Source organism: Poromitra crassiceps (genome assembly GCF_964638095.1).
Source record: "Poromitra crassiceps genome assembly, chromosome: 6".
Classification (NCBI taxonomy): domain Eukaryota; kingdom Metazoa; phylum Chordata; class Actinopteri; order Beryciformes; family Melamphaidae; genus Poromitra; species Poromitra crassiceps.
In genome coordinates this window covers 43,178,483-43,205,982 of record NC_139627.1, presented here as the reverse complement: position 1 = coordinate 43,205,982, position 27,500 = coordinate 43,178,483, and the positions used below count along the sequence as shown (strand labels likewise).

Sequence of the window (27,500 nt, the reverse complement as noted above, 5' to 3'; positions counted from 1 at the left end):
ATAATTGATTGGATTTTTATATAGCGCCTTTCTAGATACTCAAAGCGCTTCACATATCAGTATCGTAAGTTGGTCGAGTTCAAACTGCTGATGCAGATACAGAGAGAACCTACAGGAGCGGGTAGTCGCTGCGAAGTTAGGCAGAACTGGACAGCTGGTTGTCCGGGATCACCTTAGCTGTTCTTAGCTGTTTGAGAAGATACAGTAACACAGTAGGGTTGTCAATGGAGATGGAGAGGTCAGTGAGAGGGCAGTCTTTCCCTGGGACGAAGAGTAGCTCTGTCTTACCAAGATTGAGCTTGAGGTGGTGAGCAGACATCCAGGCACCGATGTCTTTGAGACATGCAGAGATGCGTGCCTCAATTTGTGTGTCTGGGGGGGGAGGTAGACCTGAGTGTTGTCCACATAGCAGTGATAGAAGTCATGAGAGGAGGGCCTTGATATATACAGAATAATTGTTGAACCATTTTAGGCCAAAACACCTTGTGAACACATATATTTATACAGTCACATATATTTATACAGTATATCTTGATGTTGTGTTTGAGCACATGTGGTAAAGCAAGTGAAATCCCAGCTGACATAGCAACAAGTGGGGGGAAAAACAAGGAAATGTTTTATCTTCCGTGGGAAATAAGATCAGATGAATCTTTAATGATACCTGCGGGGGAAGTGGATTCTCGCAGCAGCCAATGGAAATAGGATATAACAAGGAAAAGTAGGACATAATTAAGAGTAGAACAAGTGGGGGGTAGTACAACACAACACAGCCGACAGTTCCGCCACTTGTGAAGTAGAAACACACGAAAGCAAAGTGTGACAAATTCTTTTGCAGCACACCAGCAGCAGTGTGACGCATATACAGATCGAGAGATAAAACGAACAAAAACGATGTACGATAGGAAATGGAGCGCCGCTAATTGGTAGCGGGCCCCGGTTAGCCCGGTTTGGCCCCTGCAGTGGAAAGCAGGCCAGCTGGGCCTCCATCCGCTGTGTGTAAGTGGCTGTCAGGAACAGCCACAGCAGCCATGTAGCCGCTGTCATTGAAGTCGATTTCCCTCGACGGGGCTGTGGTGGAATTGATTACTCCTTTTGTAATTGGCAGCCGCTGAGGCATAGGGGACAAGGTGTGTGTGTGTGTGTGTGTGTGTGTGTGTGTGTGTGTGTGTGTGTGTGTGTGTGTGTGTGTGTGTGTGTGTGTGTGTGTGTGTGTGTGTGTGTGTGTGTGTGTGTGTGTGTGTGTGCGTGCGTGCGTGCGTGCGTGCGTGCGTGTGCGTGCGCGCGCGCATGTGTGAGAATGAGAAGGTAATGGATTCTCATTAGTATGTGAGGCAGGAACTTAAACATCTCTCTCCAAACGTCCTTTGACACCCCTCCTAGTGTTTGCATGTTTACCTCCACCGAGGAGGTTATGTTTTCACGTGTGTCTGTCTGTTTGTTAGCAGGATTACGGAAAAACGTCTGGGTCGATTTTCATGAAACTTGGTGGGAGGGTGTAGCATGGGCCGAGGAAGAACCCATTCGATTTTGACACGGATCCGATCCGATTTGGGTTAAGGAAGGGGGCTGGGCTAGGGAAACGGGGCCGTAGCTAACGACAGGAAGGTCGTAGAGAGTGGTGGGTGGGTGGTAGTGGCTAGCTGATGCTAGCATTCGAGGGGTGGGTAGGTACCATGGGTACTTAATATAGGAATATTTTAGGAATACTATAGGAATATTATATGAATGTTATAGGATTACTGTAGGAATATTATAGGAATACTATAGGAATGTTATAGGAATATTATATGTATGTATATTATTATGTATGTATGTATGTATTGTATATGTATGTATGTATGTATATTATAGACCAGCCACCCCTAGCCTCTCCCCAGACTCAAATATTATGTTGAATCGCTGCGCTCCGCATACTACATAATGAGTCTGTGCCACTTCACAGCCACTGCTGGTTTTTGAAGGCGGGTTGAAATTGAATGAGTGACAGGTCGTAGCATCGATGAGAGAGCGGTTCGGAAAATGGGCTGAGCCTCCCGTGTCGTCTGATCGCAAAGTCGTTACTGATTGGGGAGGACTGAATCCCCTAAAGTGAGCGGTTCCCTCCCATAACCAGCCGGCTGAGGGAAAGTGTCCCAGACCCAGAGAGAGCTCTGCAGCATGCAGTAACGTAGTGTATCAGCATAAGAACTCTCATGGGTCTGGCGTTGAGACTAAGCCACCCCCTACATCTGTGAACAGTGTCAGAGGGACTGCCACTCCCGTGTGGGACTTCACAGTCACAAGAGGCACTGCTGCAACATCACAGTGGACAACCAAGAGCGCCGAGCCAATGGTCCTATGGGATTTCAGGATGCTACTATTATAGGATTACTATAGGAATATTATAGGAATACTGTAGGAATCTTCCAGGAACACTAGATCCCTATTGCCAAATACAATTTTATTGACTGTACCTACTACTTATTATACAGGACAGGAATAGGCACGGCAGGCTTTTCAAGCTAAATAAATAAAAGAAAATGCAAAAAATATATATATGTAGCAATAGTCGTATTAAGACGTGGAGGATTCCGATCTTAGTCGCATTATTGAAGCATTGTAGACGTAAACACCTTAATGGCACTATGACGTCCTGTCCGAGTTTTCACAGCATTTTGTGACATGTACGGCAGTCAAACTGCTTGATGACTTATGCCCTGCATGTAGGTTCCAGTGAGTGCTGCGCACCTTGTTTAGAAAAGATGGCTGCCACCGATAAAAAGAACTCCCAACATGTTGTCCCTAACACAGTAGAAACATGACAGAAAGACTTCCAGGTTAAATTCAGGAGGGAAACTCAGACACGGGACGTAGGGACGTCATTTATCGCTAACAAAGCGGCCACCGGGAGGACATCTTTTCAGATACGGACAGCCTGACAAGGCCTTTCCTGTTTTCCACTACACAAGTCTGTCAAAGGATTATTCCGGCACACTGCCTCCTACAGAGAGGGGATTGTACACCGGGGGAAAAATGTATATTTAAGCAATATAGCATGAGAGCTAGTGTGTTGTGGCAAATATATCCCGCTGATCAGTTGTTATCCCACGAGGCCGCAGGCCGAGTGGGATAACAGCTTATCAGCGGGATATATGCCACAACACACGCTGCTCGAGTGCTATATTGCTTTTATAAAACGGTTTCCAAGTATGATAATATAAATATAATAATAATACTATAAGTCCGACTGGCATGGTATTCTGATAGAGTCAGTTGAAACACTACTGTAAGGCGGGACCTCTAGCAAGAAGATAGACGTGCGGGTGATTTGATTGGATCGTTCTGGAGACTGAATTTGAAATTGGCCAATCCTGGCGCTTGCTGAGAAGCTGAGAGCTTTCTGGAAAGCCCGACAGGCAGCTCGAGCGCAGCGCTGCATTCTCAGCGCTTGCTGAGAAGCTGAGTGCTTTCTGCAAAGCCCGACACCAACTAACGTTACGGGGTTAAATGCGGGGTTAAATGCGGGGTTAACAGCCTTTTTTTTGCAAAGAAGACATTAGCCTGCATTTATTCTTGTACAAAACATAATTTTCTGCGAAGTATTAGTAAAGTTATAAGCGAAGATCGATTCACAAGGATCTGACAGCTGTCTCCGCCATTTGTTTTTTTTGAGGTAACCAAAGGCTTTTAGTAAGAGAGTTGCCATGGCAACCAATAACCCATGGCCATGGGTTATTGGAGTGGGTTATTGGATTTATACAATGGCTGTGAACCAATCAGATTGCTTGATTTGAGAGAGCCGTTTTATAATAATTAATAGCCTTCCACCCAGCTGATAATATCATGGGGGAGGGTTACGAACATGTCATCCTTTTCACCTCTTATGAGTTTGGAGGTCTGCATTTTACTTTACATTATGAACACTCACAATCACACACACACACACACACACACACACACACACACACACACACACACACACACACAGACACACAAACACACAGATAAGCAGTATTTCTGTATTTTTGCCACAGGCAGCAGTCTGTCCACTAACTTTAGTCACGGACCACGGTGCACTTGAAAGTAACATTCTGCCTCAAACCATAGGCTGAGATTAACAGTGTGAAGCGAGGGAATATGTGTGTGTTTGTGTGTGTGTGTGTGTCTGTGTCTGTGTGTGTGTCTGTGTCTGTGTCTGTGTGTGTGTCTGTGTGTGTGTCTGTGTCTGTGTGTGTCTGTGTCTGTGTGTGTGTCTGTGTCTGTGTCTGTGTGTGAGCGCACACGTGTTTTACACATATTCAATTTGCAGCTTGGTAACCGAGCTGCTCCCTTCCTGCAAACCCGCAGTGATTGCGGGATGCAATGCAATTTTTCAGAGCTCATTCAGTCCAATTAACATTATTTTTACATTTGCCTTTGGTTTTGCTTTGTTGGATAATGATGGTAATTGAATCTGCCACTTAGCTGCTCTGTTGGAGTCGAGTCTGTTTACAAAAGACTGACCGTGTGTGTGTGTGTGTTTGTGTGTGTGTGTGTGTGTGTGTGTGTGTGTGTGTGTGTGTGTGTGTGAGTGTGAGAGTCGTCGTGCATGTGTGAGCATTTGTGCAAAAAGCGATGTTCTTCTGTGTAATCTTTTCTGGCATGTGTGACATGTGCCAGGGTCTGTTTGGACTCGAGCTGCACTCGTGTGTCTTCCAGCATGTGTGTGTGAATCACGGTGACCCCAAACATATCTGGCATGCCCAACACATCTGGTACCATTGATTGTATAATAGATGGATAGTGAGCTGGGGTTCGGTACGGCAAAATGAAGCCTTGAAGCTCTTCTGGTAATGTTTTTTTTTTTCTTTTTCCATTTTTATCCCCCATTAGTGCTAATTTACATTTATCCTGGTTGCTGCTCCACCCTCTGCCGATCTGGGGAGAACCGAAAACTGGCTCCATGCTTCCTCCGAGACATGGGCAGTTAGCCAGCCGCTTCTTTTCACCTGACAGGGGAAGCTTCACCGGTAGGACATAGCACGTGGGAGGATCACGCTATTCCAACGAGTTCCCCTCCCTCCGAACAGGTGCCCTTAACGACCAGAGGAGGCACCACATCAGCAACCAGGATATTGCATGTTTTGGTGAGGGGTTCCTATATGAAGGAAACCCCCGGGAGGCACGGGGAGAACATGCAAACTCCACACAGAAAGGCCCTTTTGACGACCCCACCCGGGCGGTGGGCGCTCGAGGACATGCAGACGGGCACGCATTCCTTCAGCGTTCATAGCGTCCCAGTTGGGAATCGAACCCAGGACCTTCGAGCTGTGAGGCGACAGTGCTTACCATTGCCCCACCGTACCCCCTAACTCTTCTGGTAATGTTTGATTGGATAAATGGATTTTCCTGGAGCATTGTGGGATATCTGTTCAAATCTGGAGCCGCGGATGCAGGAAGGGGCGTGAGTCGGGGGAGTGTCTGAATTGCTTTCAGAAAACTGACCGCCATCTTGTCGTCCGCTTACGCTGCTGTATGCTATGCTGCTGCTGCTCTGGATGACTGGTTACTTGCTAGCTGCTAGCCGTCTTGCTCAGCTGTTGCTACACTCTATGCTAGCTGTTGCTACACTACTGTACTACTGCCCGCAAAACAGAACGGCTGGGTAACTTTTTAGCCCGAAGAAAAAGCCAGTCGTTTGTGGATATTATCTCCAGCCCTCGCGTCACCAGCCTGCCCCGGCCGCCTGCCGCTTGACGTTACCTTCCACAAAGTCGAGGTAATCTGTAGCGAACGTAATTGCAGAGCCTTCATCAGGGTAGATGAAGGCTCTGCGGAGCTGAAACACGTAGGTCCCTGTTTTAAACTTTGTTAGCCTTGCCACAATAAAGGCTTTTTAATTATATTTTCTGAAACAGTTGTTGCCTTGGATTTATCCAAGTTCTCCTCTTCCACTCCTTTTTTTTTTTTTACCTCGGCAAGGATCCCACTTGAACTTTGACTCATGCTTCTCTGCAGCCACACCAAAGAGCACCAAGGACCCACACAGTGCTTCCTCATCCCCTCTCTCAATTAGAGGATCAAAGGATTTGTGAAAATGAACGCTATTAAATGTCATAACGTTAACTGTAATTCTCATGTGCATGGCTCATTATTTACTATTCTGCTCTCCTGAGATTATAGAGGGTGTATGCACGTGACGTCACACAGGCAGAAGTCACTGCATGGTCATGCCCACTGAGTGGCAGCAAGACTGATTTTGAATGCAGTAATCAGCCTAGATTAATCACACCTGCTGCTCCAAACCAGGTCTTACCACTCAGTCCCGAATCGATTGAGGGGGCGTGTTCCAGTGGGAAAGTGATGTCCGTGCATACCCTCTATAACATTTAAATAATATATAATACTAAAATTCAAAATACATATCCTCTCATCTGTAGTGCTATTTATTCAGCTACCGTTTTGCTGAAAACTATTGGGGCCGAATATCGCATTTAGCTCCTTTAAAGAAAAGCGTATAAAATAAATAATCATTATCCTTCATCGTAATCGAGGTCAAAGTTTGAAATAATTGTGATATTGATTTGCAGTCATATCGCCCCCAGTCCTACCTACCGTGCAGACAGCCTCACTATATTAACACAATTTACAGCCGTATTGGCTTAGGACTGTATTATTCCATCAACAGTACAGGTTGACTGGGTCGCTGGCAAGCCTTCTCTCTCCTACTTGAGCTGAATAAAACCCTCCTCTGTGTGTCTCACCCTCTGTCTGTCTCACCCCCCTGTGTGTCTCACCCTCTGTCTGTCTCACCCCCCTGTGTGTCTCACCCTGGCACCATGCCCAGACCAAATATGCTTTGATACGATACCACTGTATTGTTTCCACTTTATTAACAGACAGGGCAAAGTGAAACTATTCATACCACCTCCTCTGGGTCTCATAAAAGGCGTTTATAGGATTTCCCGAGGGGTTGAGACATCTTCAAGACCCGATTACCCAAGCCGCTTCCGAAGGCTGTCAGAGCCACATTTGGCCTCAATAGCAACAAAGTGTAAATGTGTTGCATCTCCAAGTACCGAAACAGAACTAAACTTTAGTGCGCAGAACTGTCAAAAATGGATCGTCAGCACACTGGTGGATCGGGAACAGCGTAAACGGTCCACCAGCTCTGGAGCAGAAGTAGAAATAAAAAAAACTTTTGCTTTGACTTCTGCTAATAGATACTTGATGATGGTCTGATGACCGAAATGTCTGATACCATCCAATAATTAAAAGAATATTTCTCCAGAGAAGGCGAGACAGTGTGCGCGAGCTTCCTTGTTCTATTGGTTGCATCCTCTTCCTTCTCCTCCGACACGACACACCTGTCATACAGATTGTCCCTGATGAAGGCTTAGGCCGAAACATGTTGGAGTGTTTGAACTAGCTAAGTTAGAATAAAGGCTTTTTATTCATAAGAAGAGTTGCCTTGGACTTTTTTTCTACTTTCTTATGGACTTTCCCCCTTTGAGTTCCAAAGAGCACCTTCTTTTTTAAATTTATCAACTTTGATCCAGAGCGTCGTAGCCCTCTCTTATATTATCTTCTGACACCTGTCATACACTTAGGTGTGCAGAGACTGTATTCACTATGCTTTGACTTCTGCTGCCTTCAAGGTTTCACAAGTCATAAATGTGGCTTCCAATGCGTTGAAGTATTTCTGGTTAGGAATAATAAAATGGGCCATGTAGCGAAATAAGTTTTTTGGTGGGTGATGTTTTACTTTAGAAACAAGGCAATAATAAACATGTGGCCCTCCTATGAATGATGTAGTCCCCCATGGCCAATCAAATGTGTCACCTTGTTTTGACCAGTAATTATAGCACTCCCCTTGGGGGAAACATGCCACAATGCAGTGGTGAGACCCATCACTTCTCCAAATTTCTTCAAAATCACATCATATTGTCATTACAGTAGTAGCCTCACGCAATGCAAAGGATGAATACGGTATTTCCCACAGCGCTTGAAGGCAGCATGAGTCACTGCGCTCATACGTAGTTTCAGATGATCCCAGCGTGACAAGGAAGAGGTCTGTGTTTGCGGTCATTGAGTGGAGGACGCTGGCTTCATGGACGACAGCGGGATATTAATTGAGTCCCGAGCCTGGCATCACCGAGCTGGAGCCTGATCGATGGAATTGCACTCCCAGTGGACTCTGTACATATGACCGTCCTGTCCTGTCTGGAAGGGCCCGGCCCCTAGGGGACCCACTCAGAGGACGGGACTGACAGGTGGGACACACACACACACACAGCTGAGTGGTGTGGCTGGGACATACCGCTGCTATCAGACGATCAGGGCGGCTGTCACAGCAGCCTTTTCCTCCATCAGCTGTCCTTCCTCCACCTCTCCTCTCTGTCTTCTCTGTCTCCCTCCATCATGTCTTCATGTCTGACCCTCTACGCTACGGCAGGGCTGGGCAACTATTTTTCCTGGGGGGGGGCCACATGAGAAACCCAGATTGTTGCCGGGGCCAAAGAAATCTCATGCCATAACCTCTAATTTAGTAACAAGATTAAAGTATAGAAAACAACACACACACACACACACACACACACACACACACACAGACAGACTAAATGGTCTAAAATAGCCATTCCCCAAACCTGTTGGCCGGGGCACACTGGTGGGCCGCGAAGGTATTGCAAGTGGGTCACCAAATCATTTTCAAAACATTACGATCTTCATGGGGGGAAAAACAACAAGCTATAGTATAGCCTACAAATGCATTTCTCCATTGTTGAATGATACCGTTATTTTATTTGTAATCAATTATTTGTTTATTTGTTAATTAGCCTATTGCAGACAGCCCCTCACTTTCTGTGTGGTGCTGATGGACAACTCTTTTTATCGTTAAAATAAAAAGTGCTCTGAGAACACATTATTTGGCCTCCGTGCTATTTACGGTTGGATGTGGGCCGCGAACATTTTTGAGATTTTCAAGTGGGCCATGAGTCCCCAACCGCTGGTCTAAAATATCCTCAGTATAACATTACACACATAGCTAAATCACTTGTATCCAGATGGTAACTGTCTGAACCTGCCCCCCCCATTATGTGCAATTTCATGCATTTCTGCATTATCTTTTTACACTTTCCTAATGAGTTTTTATGGTCTCAATCGCTAGTTTCAAGTCTTCAAAACAGCATGATGTTCATGTTCAAGATTCAAGATTTTTTTTATTGTCACTCCATGGTACAAGTATCACGTGTGAAATTCTTGTGCTGTGGAGTCCGTTTACAACATAGTACAAATATAACAGGGCATATGAGTGCAAAAACAACAAAAGACACAACAAGCAATAAGGCAGTATAGTGATAGGACAAGTCCGAGACATATTCACTGCACATAGGTGCACATGTCATGTGCATACATTAGACGTGCTTAAACATTTTAAATTCGACGTATTTGACATACAGGTGCAAATAGCATATTCCTGATTAAACATACAATTACCGGTAAACATTAGACATACGTAATGGTAGCAGCTACAGTACGGTACAGTACAGCTACTACACTATTTGTGTATGTTAAGGAGTCTCGTGGCCTGCGGGAAGAAACTATTCCTCAAGCGATTTGTGCGTGCTTTTGGAACCCTGTATCTCCTCCCTGAGGGTAACAGGGAGAACAGGCTGTTGTGGGGATGGTTTGTGTCTTTGATGATCTTCAGGGACCTCCTGAGGCACCGCTGTTTATACAGTTCATGCAGTTCTGGCAACTCACATCCTGTTACGTGCTGGGCCGCGCGCCTCACTCTCCGTAGCGCCCTGCCGTCCATGGTGGTACAGTTCCCGTACCAGGTGGTGAAGCAGCCAGTCAGCAGGCTTTCAATGGTGCCTCTGTAGAAGTCCCTAAGGATTTCTTTCCTTAGCCCAAATTTCTTCAGGCGCCTGAGTCCGTGTATTCGCTGTTGGGCCTTTTTGACAACAGTGGCGGTGTGAACGGCCCAGGTCAGGTCCTGGTGGATGTTGACTCCCAGGTACTTGAAGCTGTCCACCCTTTCCACCACTGTGCCGTTGATGGTGATTGGGGGGTGTGCGCCCCCCCCCTCCTGTAGTCCACAATGATCTCCTTGGTCTTGTTGTACATCCTTGCATGTTGTAAATGACTCTAAATGTCCCATTTAGAGTCAAATAGACGATAAAGTAGACTTTGCATGTCAGAACGTGCCTATATGGCCCAACTCCAACTGCCAGTTCATATTCGCACACGATTTGAATTACACTTCACAGCTTAATTATTTATCACTAAATTAGCCAAATAAAATGACAAAAATTGCTCAGGAAAATCACAAAAAATAAATCAACCAGCCATGGACTCAGCCAATCGCTGATAGCTGATGCATTAGTCCTATCGCCCAACCCTATCTCCTACTCCAGAGTCGGATGGTGAAAAACAGGCGGGAGGTGGATATTCAGTGCATCCTTTCCCCAATACCGTCTGGAAAGTGGTGTGACATCCCGGAGGCCTCCCAGCACTCTCCTGACTACAAAACAAATCCTACTCAAGTAGCAGTACTGTTACTTTGATGACATTTTTATGAAAGTTTTGAAGAAGAAGAAAGTAAAATGACTGATTTAAAAAAAATTACTCAAAAAGTACAAGTACACAAAAAGCTACACAATTACAGTCATTTGAGTACTTGTAATTAGTTACTTCCACCTCTGCTCGTGGTGGATCTTTGGCGCTCCTTTGGGAAGCAGCAGCATGTTCCAGCAGCAGCGCTGACCTTTTTACCCACAAATATGACATATCATTATACTGTGATCTATACTGAGATCTTATAACATACTTCTATATTACCTTTCAATGCAATTATGTTATAAATTATTCTAATTTGCTTCACACTCTGCACTAACAGCTTACGCTACCTAAAATCAACAGAAAACGTCTCCAGTGAAGCCGTGGGTGGTGCAGTGGTCTGGCTGCTCTCTGCTGTCTCCCTGACCCTGACTTCTTTAATCTCTTGCTGTCCTTGCTAACATACTGATAGAACAGATAACAATACCTTCAAACAGAACATACACTTGCTTCATATTTTGCCAGAATCTCCCAATTGGAGAAGGAGCTGGAATCACTATTTTCTGCCACTTCACTCAAAAGTGACTCAGCTTCTTCCTGCTAGAGGAAACATGACATGACAGCTCTCATGGCCTTGATGAATACTTTATTCTGATTGGCTGGAGGAGTGTTTCAGAGAACCCAGAGCTATATAGAAGAGTTGTGGCATCTCCATTCAATCACTGGTGAATCACCGGTGGTTCGGATTCAAACCAATAAATTGGAGATGCTTTTGCCATCTTAACCCAAATTTGAAATCTGACGACCAGCTCACGAAGAGGACGTAAACATTTTCAGCAGTTTAATCTCCACCACTATGATTTTGACGTGATGATTTTGATAATATTAGAAAGCAAAGTGCCTACTATTACACAGTTTCGGCTCTGATTGGAAAGCAAGCCAAAGTGCATAGCGGTGACAGATTATTTATCTCAATAACTATTCTGTGTGTAGACTCTAGAGAGTCGGGTCGCAGACGAGACTTCTGAGTTTGATTTCTAATCAAAGTGACAACATCTATGGGTCTCCAGGCTTCCAAGATGACATAGACATGTGCTAGGCAGTGAAATAAAAGCCAGTGGGGCAGGATCTGCGGAGGGAGGAGGACATAACGCGTTCCTTTAAGAGATGGGATTTCAATTTACGGCCGAAGATAAGGAGTGACTGCAATCCTGTGTGGGGTGGGAAGGTCACTCCGCCAATGAGATAGAAGAGGAGTGAGTATTCGTAGTTTTATTTATGGCGACGATAGAATGAGATAGAGGGGGAAGGTACAAAGGAGCGGGTCCAAAAACAACAACACAGAGTTGGCCCAGCTGGGGCTCGGAAGTGATTTGCGAGACTACGTAATACTGGTGTCAATAAAGCAATTTGTTTGAACAGTTTGAATTTGAATCAGAAGTTGCAGAAGTCGGGTGGCTCACCTGGTAGTGTGTACCACTAAGGCTTTAGTCCTTCACGTGGCCGACCCAGGTTCCAATCTGACTGGTGGTCCTTTGCAACATGTCATCCCCTCTCTCTCTCCCCACCTGGATTGTCTGTGTGAAATATTGCAGTTATGTAATACCGGTTATGATGACCGACAGCATTTTTAATACTGAATCCTTATAACGCATAACGCTATTCACAGTGATATTGTCCCAGCCGGCAATTTGATGTGATTTTGATCTATTCGTCCCAGAGGGAGGAAATGATGGTTGGGTGCAGGGTCAGCTGGCTGCTGTAGTGTCCTTGGAGCAGATAAGGACTAAGTGACTTCCTGGACACATGGAGGATCAAACCCTGGCCCTCCGGCTGGGGGGGAGGTTCATTCTACCACCACTTTAGAGACATTCTAAACACCCTATTTAAAGGATCTATAGTGCATCGTCTAAAGCAGGGATTCTCTAGCTGAAATGTAATCATAGATCAGTTTTCTGGGAGCCCTGGTGGTCCCCGGACCCCACGTTGAGAACAACTGATCTAAAGCCATTGCAGAAGTGCATTTCCGGCTTGTCCAAAATCCACTTTTGCTATTTAAGCGGTGCATAATCTGGGTGCAAAGCAAGGCACAAAGGGGTTGTGCTTAGTCTCTTGCATTGCTATTTAACACATTGAGTGCCAAGGACGTCTGTGGACGTCCTAAAAAAAAGTAACGAGGAGTGCCAAGGACGTCTGTGGACGTCCTAAAATCATAATTCATATTATTCCATAATTCTGCTGTTTAAGGTCGTACCTAGCCAGTGAGCATGAATCCCTTCAAGGGATCACACGGCGCCACCTTAAACATCGTCACAGGAGCTGCTCCACCCACCTCAGATCCTTTACTTTGTACAGGAGACAGCGGAGAAAGCCGTGATGAAAGTGGAAACCGATGCATGCTTTCTGCCAGAGCCGTATATATTGCTCTGTCTACAGCGGACAGTGGGCTCGGCTGCATCCGCGCTCACAACTGAGCTCTTATGCTTCTATCTATCTCCACACGATTTCCTAGAAAGCCAGCATCCGAAGCCGAACGGCCAAGCCTTTTCGTTCAGTCGCGTTTGCCAGCGCGCATCATTTCCTTGATGGGCGCTGGGATCTGTCCGGGGCAAAAACGGAGTCGAGAAAGCAAACTCTGTGCGTGTGGGGAGGAGCCCGCAGCTCAGAGGTGGGGGGGGGGGGGGGGGGGGGGGGGAGGGGTGTGTGGCACACACGCTGCACAGAAACCACACCACACGCCACCACATCAGAAAACACCAGCCAGAGTCAGTGAATGTGCTCGAAATTAGAGTGCAAAAGGTATTCATAAAAGGGACTATATCTTGGAAAGTAAAAAAAAACGACAGAAAACCCTTGAAAGTGCACTTTTTTGAGAGGCTGTCATTTCATAATGGAACTGTCTAGAAACAAAATTTCTTCTTTGGAAGAAGCAGGAGTGTTCAATGTTTCATTAAAGTCCAGCCCCGTTAATATAGCCATAATAGAAAAAATTCTATAGCTGTTTTCAACTGAATGGAAGTGAATCTGGCACAGGCTCCAGACAATTTTACTGAAGCGCTGTGGCACTCAATGTGTTAAATGGCAGATTCGGCCAGTTGGAGAAACGAATGGTTTTCTGCTGAGGAAACGGATCTGCTCGTGCGCGAAGGGAAAGCATGCAAGCAGACCACACGCATTATGCTTCAATCAACAAACTAATGGGCCATTATTCTCTCTAGTCTGTCTCTGTCTCTCGGTCTTCTCTCGCTCTCTGTCTCTCTGTCCCATTGACCGAAACTTCCCTTCCCTGTCCTCTCCATTCTGTGGATTGCTACAACGGAAAAAAAATAGAATTAGGGACGAGAGTTCTATTTACAACCACAAAAAGCAGGCTGAACTGAAGTGATGTGTTCTATCTCTCCTCTGCTCCATTCAGTACCTGGGACAGCGCCGCACGGCCCTGTGCAAAATAGCTCAACATATCTTTCTCTTCTGAAAATAACTGTCTGTCGGTTCTGCAATACTGTAACAGCGTTATGTTTCTATAGGGTACATAAAAACTTGTGACGCCAGGATCAGATCATTGATGGTATCGTGTATGTGGAGAGCAAAAAATGAAAAGGCAAAAGCCATCCGGGGCGCACATGAGACACAACTGGGGAGGATTTACTAAATTGTTTTGAATGTAGCGTAATGTTTTGACCAATCAAGGGCAATGTGTGTGTGCGTCGGGTAGGCCTATGTTGTGCGTCGGGTTAAGGTACTGTAAGATGCCTTTGCAGTTCGTTTTGATGACATTTTACTGGTCGGGCATGTTTTCAGCTGGTCGTATTTGGGGAGTTCCTGGGATAGTTTTCCTTGATTGCAGTCACCGAGAATGACAAGACTTCCTCTCCTCGTGCAATATTTGGTCAGCGAACAAGCATTGTGCTTCATCCACATTGATGGAATGTAGACACCGACCAGAATGAATGAGGAGAATTCACGTGGAGAGTAGACTGGGGTTGCATTTGATGATGAATGTCTCTAGTGAGGGAGAACAGTACTGCAGTCTAACTGCTAGGTCTTTGCACCAGCCACTGTTAATATAGAAACACATATTTCCACCCTTCGTCTTTCCAGAGAGTGCTGGATTACGATCCGCTCTGTAAAGCTGAAATCCTTCCAGAAGCAGTGTGTTGTCTGTTGTTGATTCACATAGCCATGTCTCTGCAAAGCATAGGACGGAAGCTGTAGCAAAGTCCCTGTTCCTGTTCAACAGGAACTGGAGTTCATCAACTTTGTTTCCTAGTGATCGGACGTTTGAGAGGAACATTCTGGGCAGTGGTGAGCAAATACATAGCCGGAACTTCTGGTTTTGTCAGGAAAGTAGTTTCGGCTATTTGCTTCGAAATGTATAATGTCTCATCATTTTACATTATTATTTCATAACGTGGTGAATGCATGAGTCACAACATGTACATAAGAGCATTTTGGCGCTGTTGGAACTAGAGCCCGATCGATACTGGATTTTTGAGGCCGATGCTGATACCGATATTAGGAAGTAAAAGAATTCCGATATCGATATATCGGCCGATATTCTTATATTATATTATACACATTAAATTACTTTTTTTTTTGCAATGCTCCCTCAAATATCAAACACTTGACAAAGATATCACTTGACATGACTTGAGATATGTAATGTAGGCAGGATATTTTACAGCTTATCAATAAAATGTATTGTCCAAAATGACATCAATGCAATGAAACCGTAAACTTCACTGGGAATTTAATAATTATAAATAACAATACCAAAACACAAATAGAACAAATATAAAATATAACTTGAGTTAAGAAAAGAGATCAAATATACACAACATGCTGTCTATAACTTAAAAAAATACAAAATATATCATATAATATAATATCGGTGGACCGATATATCGGTCGGGCTCTAGTTGGAACATGTATTTGGTGACAATGGGGGTAGCCAGTCCTGCAGACCACCAGTCATTGTATTAGGGCATGCACCGTCAGCACCGAGAAGAGAAGGGCATCTTTCTTCCCCCCGAAATGTGATTGGCCACCCCAAAATCCTGAGGGTGCTGGCGTCATCATTAAAGCTAGAGTGAAGATAACAATAACGCTCTAAAGTTCGGCAAAATTTTGCTGAGGGAAAACCTGCGTCTACATCCTTCCTAAATGCCGCACTCGGTGCCAGCTTGAGTCTGTGCCCCACCTGGGCCACCCCAGTCAAAAGCTACCTGGACGCGCCACTGGTCTTACTATTGGGAATATGGCAAATAGGCGAATCTCTCAAAATGTTGCCGTGTTCCTTTAACAGTGAAGCTGGCTGAGCACGATTCTACTCGACATCAGATACTTTACACTCAACTCAACCTGTCACAACACATCATGCTCCATAGACAAGACAGCAAGTGCTCCCATATGAGCGGCAGCACCGACATTATACAGTACATTCACTCACACGCGCGCGCACACACACACACGCACACACACACACACACACACACACACACACACACACACACACGCTCAAACATGGTGACGGGGGAGAAGAAGACAGTGATCCTGACAGCCTGGTGCTGGTCCATCACAGTGACAGACATGCGTGCGCATGCACACACACACACACACACACACACACACACACGCACGCACACGCACACACACACGCATTGGTTAGAGCAGTGAGATGATGTGCCGCGCCGGGACAGACACCATCCAATATTCCCTTATCATTTCCTGGCCATAGTGGAGGGAATTCTCATTGCAAAGTTTTTATTACAACACTGACTGTGCATCATCAAATTACGGTTTTTCACCGCCAGTACCTGCTCTACTCGCCACTGCTCAACCTCCCTTTTTTTTGGTTTTCCACTGGGCAAGTACGGAGCGGAGGCCATACTATTTCTAATACCACGACCATCGAGGTTCCGAGTGAGCTGAGGCCAAACCAAAAGCTGACGTGAAAACACTGCAGACTACTGATTGGTCAGATAGAATTGTGGGAAGATTCACAGATTTGCATCTGTGCGCCATCGGCATAAAAGTTCAAGATACGATTGCGCCGATTAAAGGAAGTGTGCATGGGATACAATTTGGGATAAACTTGCATCGCATGGTTTCTAACATCTTAGCATCTGTAAAATCTGATTAGTAGAGGCCCTGGCCTATGCCTTTAAAGAAACAACATAAATGAGATGCTTAGTGAGTTGCAGTACTAGAGAAACAAAATGTAAAGTGGCACCTAAATTAATTTATGATTTGCTGCCTAAGAAATCAAATCAAACTTTTATACCATATTGAATTGCACAGCATCATTCTTTTGCATCGCGTTGAATCGCATCATATCGGTACTATTTGTCGTTTATACCATGGTCTGCGTGAATACTCTTTTCTGATTGGCCCACAGGTTGATTGGTCCGCAGGTGTGTGTTAAAATCGTTTCATGCACACGTAGTCCGTCTCAAGTTTACTCACGTTCTAAATTGATCCGCTACCCTACTCAACCTGCCCAGCTTTTTAATCAAACAGCACAACATTATTCAACTCGCTACTTCAGGCTGACAGAGCCTACGGTATCTCATTGTCCATGAAAATCTTGATATTGATCTGGGGACAATAACATTGTCTTGCTGTTAAAAATGCTGTCAAATTATATTTACACTACTGTTTGCAAACCGTATGCAATGTTATTGACTTAAATGCTAGCGTAATTATTAACATTAGCTTTCTGGCTCAGCTGAGTCAAAGCCAAAGGGTTCTTGGGCCGATCTGGGACTAGATTACCTCACGTTACCTGGCTCGTATCAAAGGTTCATCCTATTTAGTGGAGCACAGAACATTGTTCCCATTGCATTGTGAATGCTTTTATTTTAAGCTTTGATGGAGTGTTCGGTTTGATATAACGCTGCGTTAAGCTTTGATAGCGTGTTAGGTTTGATATAACATTGCGTTAAGGTTTGATAGAGTGTTAGGTTTGATATAATGCTACGTTAGGCTTTGATATTGTGTTAGATTTGATATCTATAATTAAGCTTTTTTTCAGAATATAGAAAACAAAAACAGGCTCAGTCAAACAAACAAACATACATATACCAACATTGTTACAACATGGCGCTACCAGCCACGTCAAGTGCCTATGTGCTTGTAAGATATGTGCGTGGAATCCCATGCAAGGGGTCCATGAGAAGTCAGCTGAGCAAGTTACTTGTCGCTCTTAACCTCATCTAAGTAGGCTAGAAATGGGTCCCAGATAATTGTGAATTTCCTAAATGAATTGGTCCTCAAGAACCGGAGTCTCTCCATATGTATAACCGAGACCATGTCCGTCAGCCACAGCTGAAAAGAATGTGGAGAGGGGGACTTCCACTCCTTCAGAATGAGTCTCTTGGCGATAGTCGTCCCCTGCTTCAGACACTGTTGTAACACTGCGTTAAGCTTTGATAGAGTATTAGGTTTGATATGATGTGCCAGAGAGGAGAGAGAGCTGCCAATGTTGTAGTAAGGAGCAAGCCACAGAGCTCAATGTAAGATATGATTAACACATGCTTTGATGTCTGCTAGCAGAAATAATCCCTTTACAATGGCTCTGTCTCGTGTGTGTGTGTGTGTGTGTGTGTGTGTGTGTGTGTGTGTGTGTGTGTGTGTGTGTGTGTGTGTGTGTGTGTGTGTGTGTGTGTGTGTGTGTGTGTGTGTGTGTGTGTGTGACGTGTGTGTGTGTCTGTCTGTGTGTGTGTGTGTGTGCGCGTGCGTGCGTGCGTGCGTGTGTGTGTCCATCCCAGTGGAGTTTGAGGAGCTGGACCTATCCTCGCTGCAGTCTGTCCACCGATTCGTCCAGAGTTTCAAGGGGCGGGGCCTGCCGCTAAACATCCTGGTCAATAATGGTGAGTGATGGGCACTTACCTCAGCCAACCGCTATGCGTGACGTTCATGTCATGTTGGTGTATAAGAAAACACAACTGACCCACATACTGTACTGCACCCACCACCCGCTTCTCACAATATGGACGCATAGTGGGGCCTACTTTTTCAGAATCATTTTTAATTCAAAATATAAAAAAAAAACAAGCGCAAATTCACAATAGCATAACATATGGATTTCCGAAATGCAGGATGGCAAGGGCAGCCCACCCTACCTCTGCCTCTGCTACCCTGCATTTCAAAATGTGTCCCCCACCGCCCCTTTTAGCCAATTGGCATAAAGACAACCACACATCTTTACACAGAATACACACACACACACATACACACACACACACACACACACACACACACACACTTGACCTCCATGCCAAATTTCAGCCTCCTATAGGGCGAAAACTGTGGCTGCCAAAGGGTGGGGAACTTTTTGTGGACCACCAACCAACAGGAGCTGAAAATAATTACTGTAATAAAAAGAATCTCTATTGCCAATAGTTGTTGACAAGGTTTCCATTTCTCTCTGCCCACACACGTCACATCTCAGCATCATGGGGATCATCTGTTTTCTTTGTATGGTTCATGTGCGATCACCTCGTAATTCTGATATTTCTGACAGCACCTTGAAAGCAGCATAATGTTCATCTGTCAGGTTGACACATTCTTTTACTGTCAGCTTAGCATATGAAAGGTAGAATGTATCAATCCCAATTTACAAAGTAAAGTGGCTGGGGGGACAAAGACGCACGCATGCACGCGCACGCACGCGCGCACACACACACACACACACACACACACACACACACACACACACACACACACACACACACACACACACACACACACAAACAGACAGACACACGCAAACAGACACACCATGGGACCACTCCAGATGGCCAGTCCGCCCCTGGTGGACTATCTGGCTCATTGAATAAAACAAACACGTGTGACCTACAAGAGGAGTTTGCTGTCATTTTCATTCACTGAGGACCACAGTCACACTGTAAGTCCCTGTAGCAGATGAGATGCTATATATTATATATATATATATATATATATATGTATTTCAGTCCTGTGTTGCCCTGTGCACAGCCGTGCTGCTAATCCTGTGTGCTGCTGGAGCAGGAACAGCAGAAACAGGAACAGTGAAGAGATCCAGCGCACACCAGGTTGTTAGATTTACTTGTTTTTTATTTAAATTACAAAAACATAGCGAACAACGCGTTTCGCAGTAGCTTCATCAGGTTCGCTTTACAACTGATTGGCACAGGGGTGGGTTTAAAAAGGCTGTACCAACAGATGTCAACAGGTGATGATCATTACAGGTCATGTGACAGCATGAGTTACAGATCATGTGACGACAGGAGAATACAGTTATCAGTTATACATGTTTGAAAAGACAAGCACACTGATTTGTGATTAGTAATATCAAGTATTAAATGTAAATATAGAAAATAGAAAATAGAAAATAGAAAACAAATTAATTTATGTGGAAGAATATCAAAAAGATATGCAATACCATGGTCAGACTATTTACTATGGGTGAGGCCCCAGACTGGTAACAATGAAAACACAAAAACAGCCTATGTATCTAGTCTACTGCAATACCTCAACTCTTTTATATAGGGGAAGGGGTCCGTGCCAGGGGAGATCTAGTGCCTCATCTCTCCCTATACAAGGAGTCACCTGCCGGTAGAAGAAACAAAAGTTAAGACATCATTAAAAAAAGGGCTCAGATCAAGTACTTCATTCAAAACATTGGGCTCAACTGGATTTAAGGTGTGTATCCAATATGCTTCCCTCCTAAGCAATTGGTTGATGATATGTCCCCTTCTTGGATTGGGTAAGACTCTCTCAATGCCTATAAATTTCATAGAGGCTGCAGAGCCATGATTTCTGTCATTGTAGTGGCGGGCAATTGCGTACTCCACGTTGCCATTTCTTATAGCTGCCTTGTGTCCTGCAATTCTTAATTTAAGATTGCGTTTGGTTTGGCCGACATATATGATTCTGGGATTCAAGAATTTTTTGTCTAACAGCATAAATCAACAGAACAACAGATCACATCACTGGCGGATTTTCGACGGACTTGACGGAGGAAGCCTAATGTTGGCAGGTATTATGCACACTTGTCCTCAATTACTGAATTATGCTTTCGTGTGTATGAAATGCTTGTGTGTGTGTGTGTGTGTGTGTGTGTGTGTGTGTGTGTGTGTGTGTGTGTGTGTGTGTGTGTGTGTGTGTGTGTGTCTGTCTGTCTGTCTGTCTCTGTGTCTCTCTCTCAGCGGGTGTCATGCTGGTTCCTGAGGGCCGGACCATGGATGGGTTTGAGCAGCACTTTGGGGTTAACTACCTCGGCCACTTCCTGTTGACCTGGCTGCTCCTGGACGCCCTGAAGGATTGTGGGAAACGCGGTTCCTGCTCCCGCGTGGTAAACGTCTCCTCCTCTGCCCACCGGGTCGGCCACATCAGGCTAGATGACTTAAATGGCAGGTAGGCTGAGGCACACACACACACACACACACACACACACACACACACACACACACACACACACACACACACAAAAGACAGGCTAGTATTGTAAGCTTAGAGTATCACAGTGCATATTAGCCTGTTTCCATTACCTTTTATGGCAATTTTCTTTTTCCCAAACTAAAAGGGCTGAATGGAAATGTCAAATTTGAAGTTCAAAGAACGTTTTTACACTTGCTTCAGATAGTGTAAATTATTGTATTTCAGTCAGGACCACTTTCATTGATATTTCATTGATATTTCATTGATATTAGCAGAAGTTTTATTTTGCGGTATGGCTCTGTTCTGGGAACAAAGACGAGCAAAGACCGCCAGGTACAGAACAGAGCAGCAACAATGACAACAGACATGAGTCAGTTTAAGTCAGACACAGCATGTAAGGAAGGGCTGGGGAGGAGGTGGGTTGTTTAAGTCAGACACAGCATGTAAGGAAGAGCTGAGGAGGAGGTGGGTTGTTTAAGTCAGACACAGCATGTAAGGAAGAGCTGGGGAGGAGGTGGGTTGTTTAAGTCAGACACAGCATGTAAGGAAGAGCTGGGGAGGAGGTGGGTTGTTTAAGTCAGACACAGCATGTAAGGAAGAGCTGAGGAGGAGGTGGGTTGTTTAAGTCAGACACAGCATGTAAGGAAGAGCTGAGGAGGAGCTGGGTTGTTTAAGTCAGACACAGCATGTAAGGAAGGGCTGGGGAGGAGGTGGGTTGTTTAAGTCAGACACAGCATGTAAGGAAGAGCTGAGGAGGAGGTGGGTTGTTTAAGTCAGACACAGCATGTAAGGAAGAGCTGGGGAGGAGGTGGGTTGTTTAAGTCAGACACAGCATGTAAGGAAGAGCTGGGGAGGAGGTGGGTTGTTTAAGTCAGACACAACATGTAAGGAAGGGCTGAGGAGGAGGTGGGTTGTTTAAGTCAGACACAGCATGTAAGGAAGAGCTGAGGAGGAGGTGGGTTGTTTAAGTCAGACACAGCATGTAAGGAAGAGCTGAGGAGGAGCTGGGTTGTTTAAGTCAGACACAGCATGTAAGGAAGAGCTGAGGAGGAGGTGGGTTGTTTAAGTCAGACACAGCATGTAAGGAAGAGCTGAGGAGGAGGTGGGTTGTTTAAGTCAGACACAGCATGTAAGGAAGAGCTGGGGAGGAGGTGGGTTGTTTAAGTCAGACACAGCATGTAAGGAAGAGCTGAGGAGGAGCTGGGTTGTTTAAGTCAGACACAGCATGTAAGGAAGAGCTGAGGAGGAGGTGGGTTGTTTAAGTCAGACACAGCATGTAAGGAAGAGCTGAGGAGGAGGTGGGTTGTTTAAGTCAGACACAGCATGTAAGGAAGAGCTGAGGAGGAGGTGGGTTGTTTAAGTCAGTCACAGCATGTAAGGAAGAGCTGGGGAGGAGCTGGGTTGCAAACGGCTTGCAGTGAAAGCAGCAATGTTAGGCAGACTGACGCAGCTTTAAATAAATAAATAAGAGAAGACTCTGGGGAGGAGGGAAGGACTCTGATTCTCTGATGTCAGGGGGGAGGGAGTTCCAGAGCCTGGGAGCTGCCCTGGAGAGCTCCAATCTTGTGTAAAACAAGATTTCCTTGCTTCTTTGATTATAAAGGACTTGGTCACGCTATATAAACATCATGGAAGTCTCATGGTCCCCAGATAAAGACACACCAGCCATGGAAGGAAAAAGTGCCTGCAAACGAACCATTTTGACTTCTGTGATTTTGTGACATCACAAAGTAACACTCATTTAATTTGCCCAATTACAGCGCTGCCCCACCAACTGAAGGTGGAAGACCAAACCTTGTTGTCTGTAGCATAGCTGTTGTCTGTAGCATAGCTGTTGTCTGTAGCATAGCTGTTTAGAATGGAAGAATTTACAGAAAACGATCAGCGACACCAAAGATTGATCTATCCCAACAGATGGCAATGATGACTCTCCAGTCCTGTACAAAACAAACAGTTCAGTTCACGTCTTGATGTCAAATTGTAGTTTAATCCCAAAACATTTATCACAGCTAGCTCAGTGAAATAAACAGACGACCAAACTCGATAACAGTCACAAGGTGGCGACAGCTACTAGGCTATGTTATGGCTCTGAACACTAGCTACATCATTAGCCTACCTTGAATGCATAGGATCGCCGCTGCAGGTTTACACAGGAGCACCCAGCCGTTTGCTGCGGTTAGGAACCAGGCAGAATGAACATCGCCACTTCTTCATGTCATCCTCCTGCTCATTAATAGTCTGAGGGTGTAGCACCAACTCGCCATTGCCATTTTGATTGTTTTTTTGGAGGTCCTCCCACATACAACATTGTTAGCTAGCTAACATTAGTCAAACCGGCTATTTTTCACAAAAACGGAAGTCCTGCCTACCGTTTACTTCCGCGTTCTAAAATAAGGTGAATGAACTGATAGAACATCACTCAATACCTTGTATGCAATTCATTTGGCATACAAGACATTCTCTCCATACATAATCGACTGATTTTGAGGGAAAACGGATGTTTTGTACCTGTGTTTTGTTATACAGTATTTGAACAAAATGCATAATGCCTAGTATATACTACAAGACTTTCCCCCCAATTTTACACAGGATTTCCAGTTAGGCTCAGTCTGTCTTTGTTGACTCTAGTCTGCAGTTGTTGTCTGCAGTTGTTGTGCCAGTCAGTAGCCAAATCTGTTAGTGTTATACTGGGTACAGATTTCTAGTCTTCAAGTGTAAACTGTCTCCTGATGCTAGTCGGAGCCACAAACATTATATCAAACATGTTTGAATTTCAAAGTGAAAAGTTGTGTAGTGTGTACTGCCTCGTCTGAGTCATTTGTGTAGTGTATTTCAGTCAGTTTTTTCAGTCGTGATCAAAAATCTTAATGAAGCAGTCTTGTAGTGTAAACTCCCCAGTCTTTTCATAATCTGTTAATATTTTCAAAGTCTTCTAGTGTATCACAGGCATTAGCCACAGTTCATTGTTGTTCCTGTACAAATGAGTCCAAACAGTCTTTCTCTCTCTTCAGCCAGTGTTATTCAGCCCATGGCGCCTACTCTCAGAGTAAGCTGGCACAGCTGCTATTTTCCTCCCACCTGCAACGGGAGCTGCAGCGCGGAGGCTTCCCAGTGACTTCATGCGCCGTGGACCCGGGCATGGTGGACACCGCTCTCTACCGCCACCTCTGGACACCCCTCCGCCTGGCACAGAGCGCTGCCGCCCGCCTGCTTTTCAGGGTAGGAGCCGACACCTTCATCCATTTGCATTATATGCACACGCAGGCCATGTTTTAGTGATGTCATCCTCGGTGGGGGGAAACCCCACCAGGAAGAGAGCGGAGCAGAGGGGAACAGAGGCAAACTCAACTAAACCCGTCTTCAGACACGACAGAAAAATATATGTACTAAAATGATCCGGTGTTGTGGTGGAGAGATGAGCAGAGGATGGGGGGGGGGGGGTTATTGGACACAGTGTACTGAGTGCAGTACAGGTATACCTGGTAGCCTAAATGAATTATAAATAAGCATAAAAACTATTTGCAGCATATCATTTTTTTAACCTAATTGTTAACAGAGCTGACCAGCGTGCGCCCGCCCATATTCAGCTGCTATATGCGAAAGTAACAGCTGTCAGAAAGCGTGTTAGATGGTAATGGTTATAGCACTGTGGCATGGCTAATTAGTAATGTTAGTCAGAAAGGAGGAGAGCGAGACAGTAATTCATTTTGTTAGCTCAAGCGAGCCCAGATTTATTCCAGAACCATCTTAGAACTTGGACAGCCTAACATTACCGGAGGCTCCCGAGGATGGCCAGTATCACTGACTAGCCTGCCCTGTTATTCTCATAAGAATCAGAATTTGACTTGAGTCCAGTTTGCTTTGATCCCAATGTACTCTCTCTCTCTCTCTCACACACACACACACACACACACACACACACACACACACAAACACACACACACACACACACACACATAAAGGTATGCACGGGCTACAACAAACAAAGGACAGGGGTGCTACCTCCCACGTGCTATGTCGTACCGGTGAAGCTTCCCCAGTCAGGTGAAAATTAGCGGCTGGCAACTGCGCATGCGTCGGAGGAAGCATGGTGCTGGTCTCGGCTCTCCCCAGATCGACAGAGGGCGGAGCAGCGGCCGGTGTAGCCACTAGGGCAGCATGGGGATAAATTGACCAAGTACTGTATAATTAGGGAGACACGGTCAAGTCTGCCCATCTGCATGCTTGTATATCATTACATTGTCAGTAATGATTAATTACTGATTTGAATCAGTACAATGTCAGTAGGGAGGTGACCATGCTGGCACACACGGAGGTCCAATAGGAGAGCGAGGCGGCCGGAGGGAGGAACATTGAGGAGGGGGCGGACCCCTGAGTCTGGAATTTGTGTAATATTCAGTGAGAGGCAGCAATGTGCCGCAAGGCATCCAGTCTGCCGGAAAGCCATTAGAAGAAGAAGAAGCTGAACATCTGCCAGAGATTGAAGATATCGAAAACATCTTTAAACCTGCCAAACTTGGGCTCTTTCCTCGAATGGGCTTGAGTTACATGAGGTCGCATGGTTGCTGCAGTATATGACGCACGTGGTCCTGGGCCAAAGTTGCCCTTGTTCTTTTTTTCGTCTTAATCATGAGCCCAAAATGTAAATTCATTTAAAAAAAATGAACCTGCACCATGCTCTATAAACCAGACAAAGACGTTTGGTTGCCTCATTTGGCTGTGATCTCATTTGGAGAAGATACTATAGCTGTTTCTGTCTCCACATGACTGAAGCTGTTGGAGAAGATACTGCAGCTGTTTCTGTCTCCACATGACTGAAGCTGTTGGAGAAGATACTGTAGCTGTTTCTGTCTCCACATGACTGAAACTGTTGGAGAAGATACTGTAGATGTTTCTGTCTCCACATGACTGAAACTGTTGGAGAAGATACTGTAGCTGTTTCTGTCTCCACATGACTGAAACTGTTGGAGAAGATACTGTAGCTGTTTCTGTCTCCACATGACTGAAGCTGTTGGAGAAGATACTGTAGATGTTTCTGTCTCCACATGACTGAAACTGTTGGAGAAGATACTGTAGCTGTTTCTGTCTCCACATGACTGAAACTGTTGGAGAAGATACTGTAGCTGTTTCTGTCTCCACATGACTGAAACTGTTGGAGAAGATACTGTAGATGTTTCTGTCTCCACATGACTGAAACTGTTGGAGAAGATACTGTAGCTGTTTCTGTCTCCACATGACTGAAGCTGTTGGAGAAGATACTGCAGCTGTTTCTGTCTCCACATGACTGAAGCTGTTGGAGAAGATACTGTAGCTGTTTCTGTCTCCACATGACTGAAGCTGTTGGAGAAGATACTGCAGCTGTTTCTGTCTCCACATGACTGAAGCTGTTGGAGAAGATACTGCAGCTGTTTCTGTCTCCACATGACTGAAGCTGTTGGAGAAGATACTGTAGATGTTTCTGTCTCCACATGACTGAAACTGTTGGAGAAGATACTGCAGCTGTTTCTGTCTCCACATGACTGAAGCTGTTGGAGAAGATACTGTCGCTGTTTCTGTCTCCACATGACTGAAATTGTTGGAGAAGATACTGCAGCTGTTTCTGTCTCCACATGACTGAAACTGTTGGAGAAGATACTGCAGCTGTTTCTGTCTCCACATGACTGAAACTGTTGGAGAAGATACTGTCGCTGTTTCTGTCTCCACATGACTGAAGCTGTTGGAGAAGATACTGTAGATGTCTCTGTCTCCACATGACTGAAGCTGTTGGAGAAGATACTGTAGATGTCTCTGTCTCCACATGACTGAAGCTGTTGGAGAAGATACTGTCGCTGTTTCTGTCTCCACATGACTGAAGCTGGAAGTGCTGCTAATTTAGCAGTGCTAAAAGTAAAGTATATTTTCACAGTGCTGAAAGCATCGGCCCCAGGCTACTGTTAATGTCCCTGGGACATAATGGAAGGAGACGTGTGTGTGTGTGTGTGTGTGTGTGTGTGTGTGTGTGTGTGTGTGTGTGTGTGTGTGTGTGTGTGTGTGTGTGTGTGTGTGTGTGTGTGTGTGTGTGTGTGTGTGTGTGTGTGTGTGTGTGTGTGTGTGTGTGTGTGTGTGTGTGTGTGTGTGTGTGTGTGTGCGCGCGCGCGCGTGCGTGCGTGCGTGCGTGCATGAGATGTGTAATTTTCACAGGCAGTTGCCTCCAAGCACAGTCCTCTGGATGGTTTTGCCCCACATACACAAACAGATTAATCACACACGCACTCCACCAAGTAGCCATTCTCACACACATACACACACACACACACACACACACACACACACACACACACACACACACACACACACTGGTCTGTCATAAAAGTGGTCTGCATTTGTGAAGAATATCTTTCTGAACACAAATTAACCGAAACCGCCATTAACCGGAATTCCCATACAAAAATCCCATTGACTTTTACATGTAAGAACCAGGAAGTGCAGGGACTTCTAAGCCTACAAAAATAAATAATCCCTGCAGTACTCTATTTAGGCCGCATTTAGACTGTCTGGTACAAGTGACCCAATTCAGA

The 27,500-nt window shown here is 45.2% G+C and overlaps 1 protein-coding gene across 1 annotated transcript in view; it reads left to right on the top strand.

The window, feature by feature from the left end:
• LOC310778087 (polyprenol dehydrogenase-like) overlaps positions 1-27,500 on the top strand; it is a gene marked incomplete at its 3' end in the record, with an annotated part of 63,141 nt that overhangs the window by 21,422 nt on the left and 14,219 nt on the right. The window contains exons 4-6 of the mRNA XM_083638413.1: positions 18,291-18,392; positions 20,712-20,919; positions 23,955-24,162. Coding sequence (XP_083494539.1) covers positions 18,291-18,392; positions 20,712-20,919; positions 23,955-24,162 — 518 coding nt within the window. The remainder of the gene's footprint in view (positions 1-18,290; positions 18,393-20,711; positions 20,920-23,954; positions 24,163-27,500) is intronic.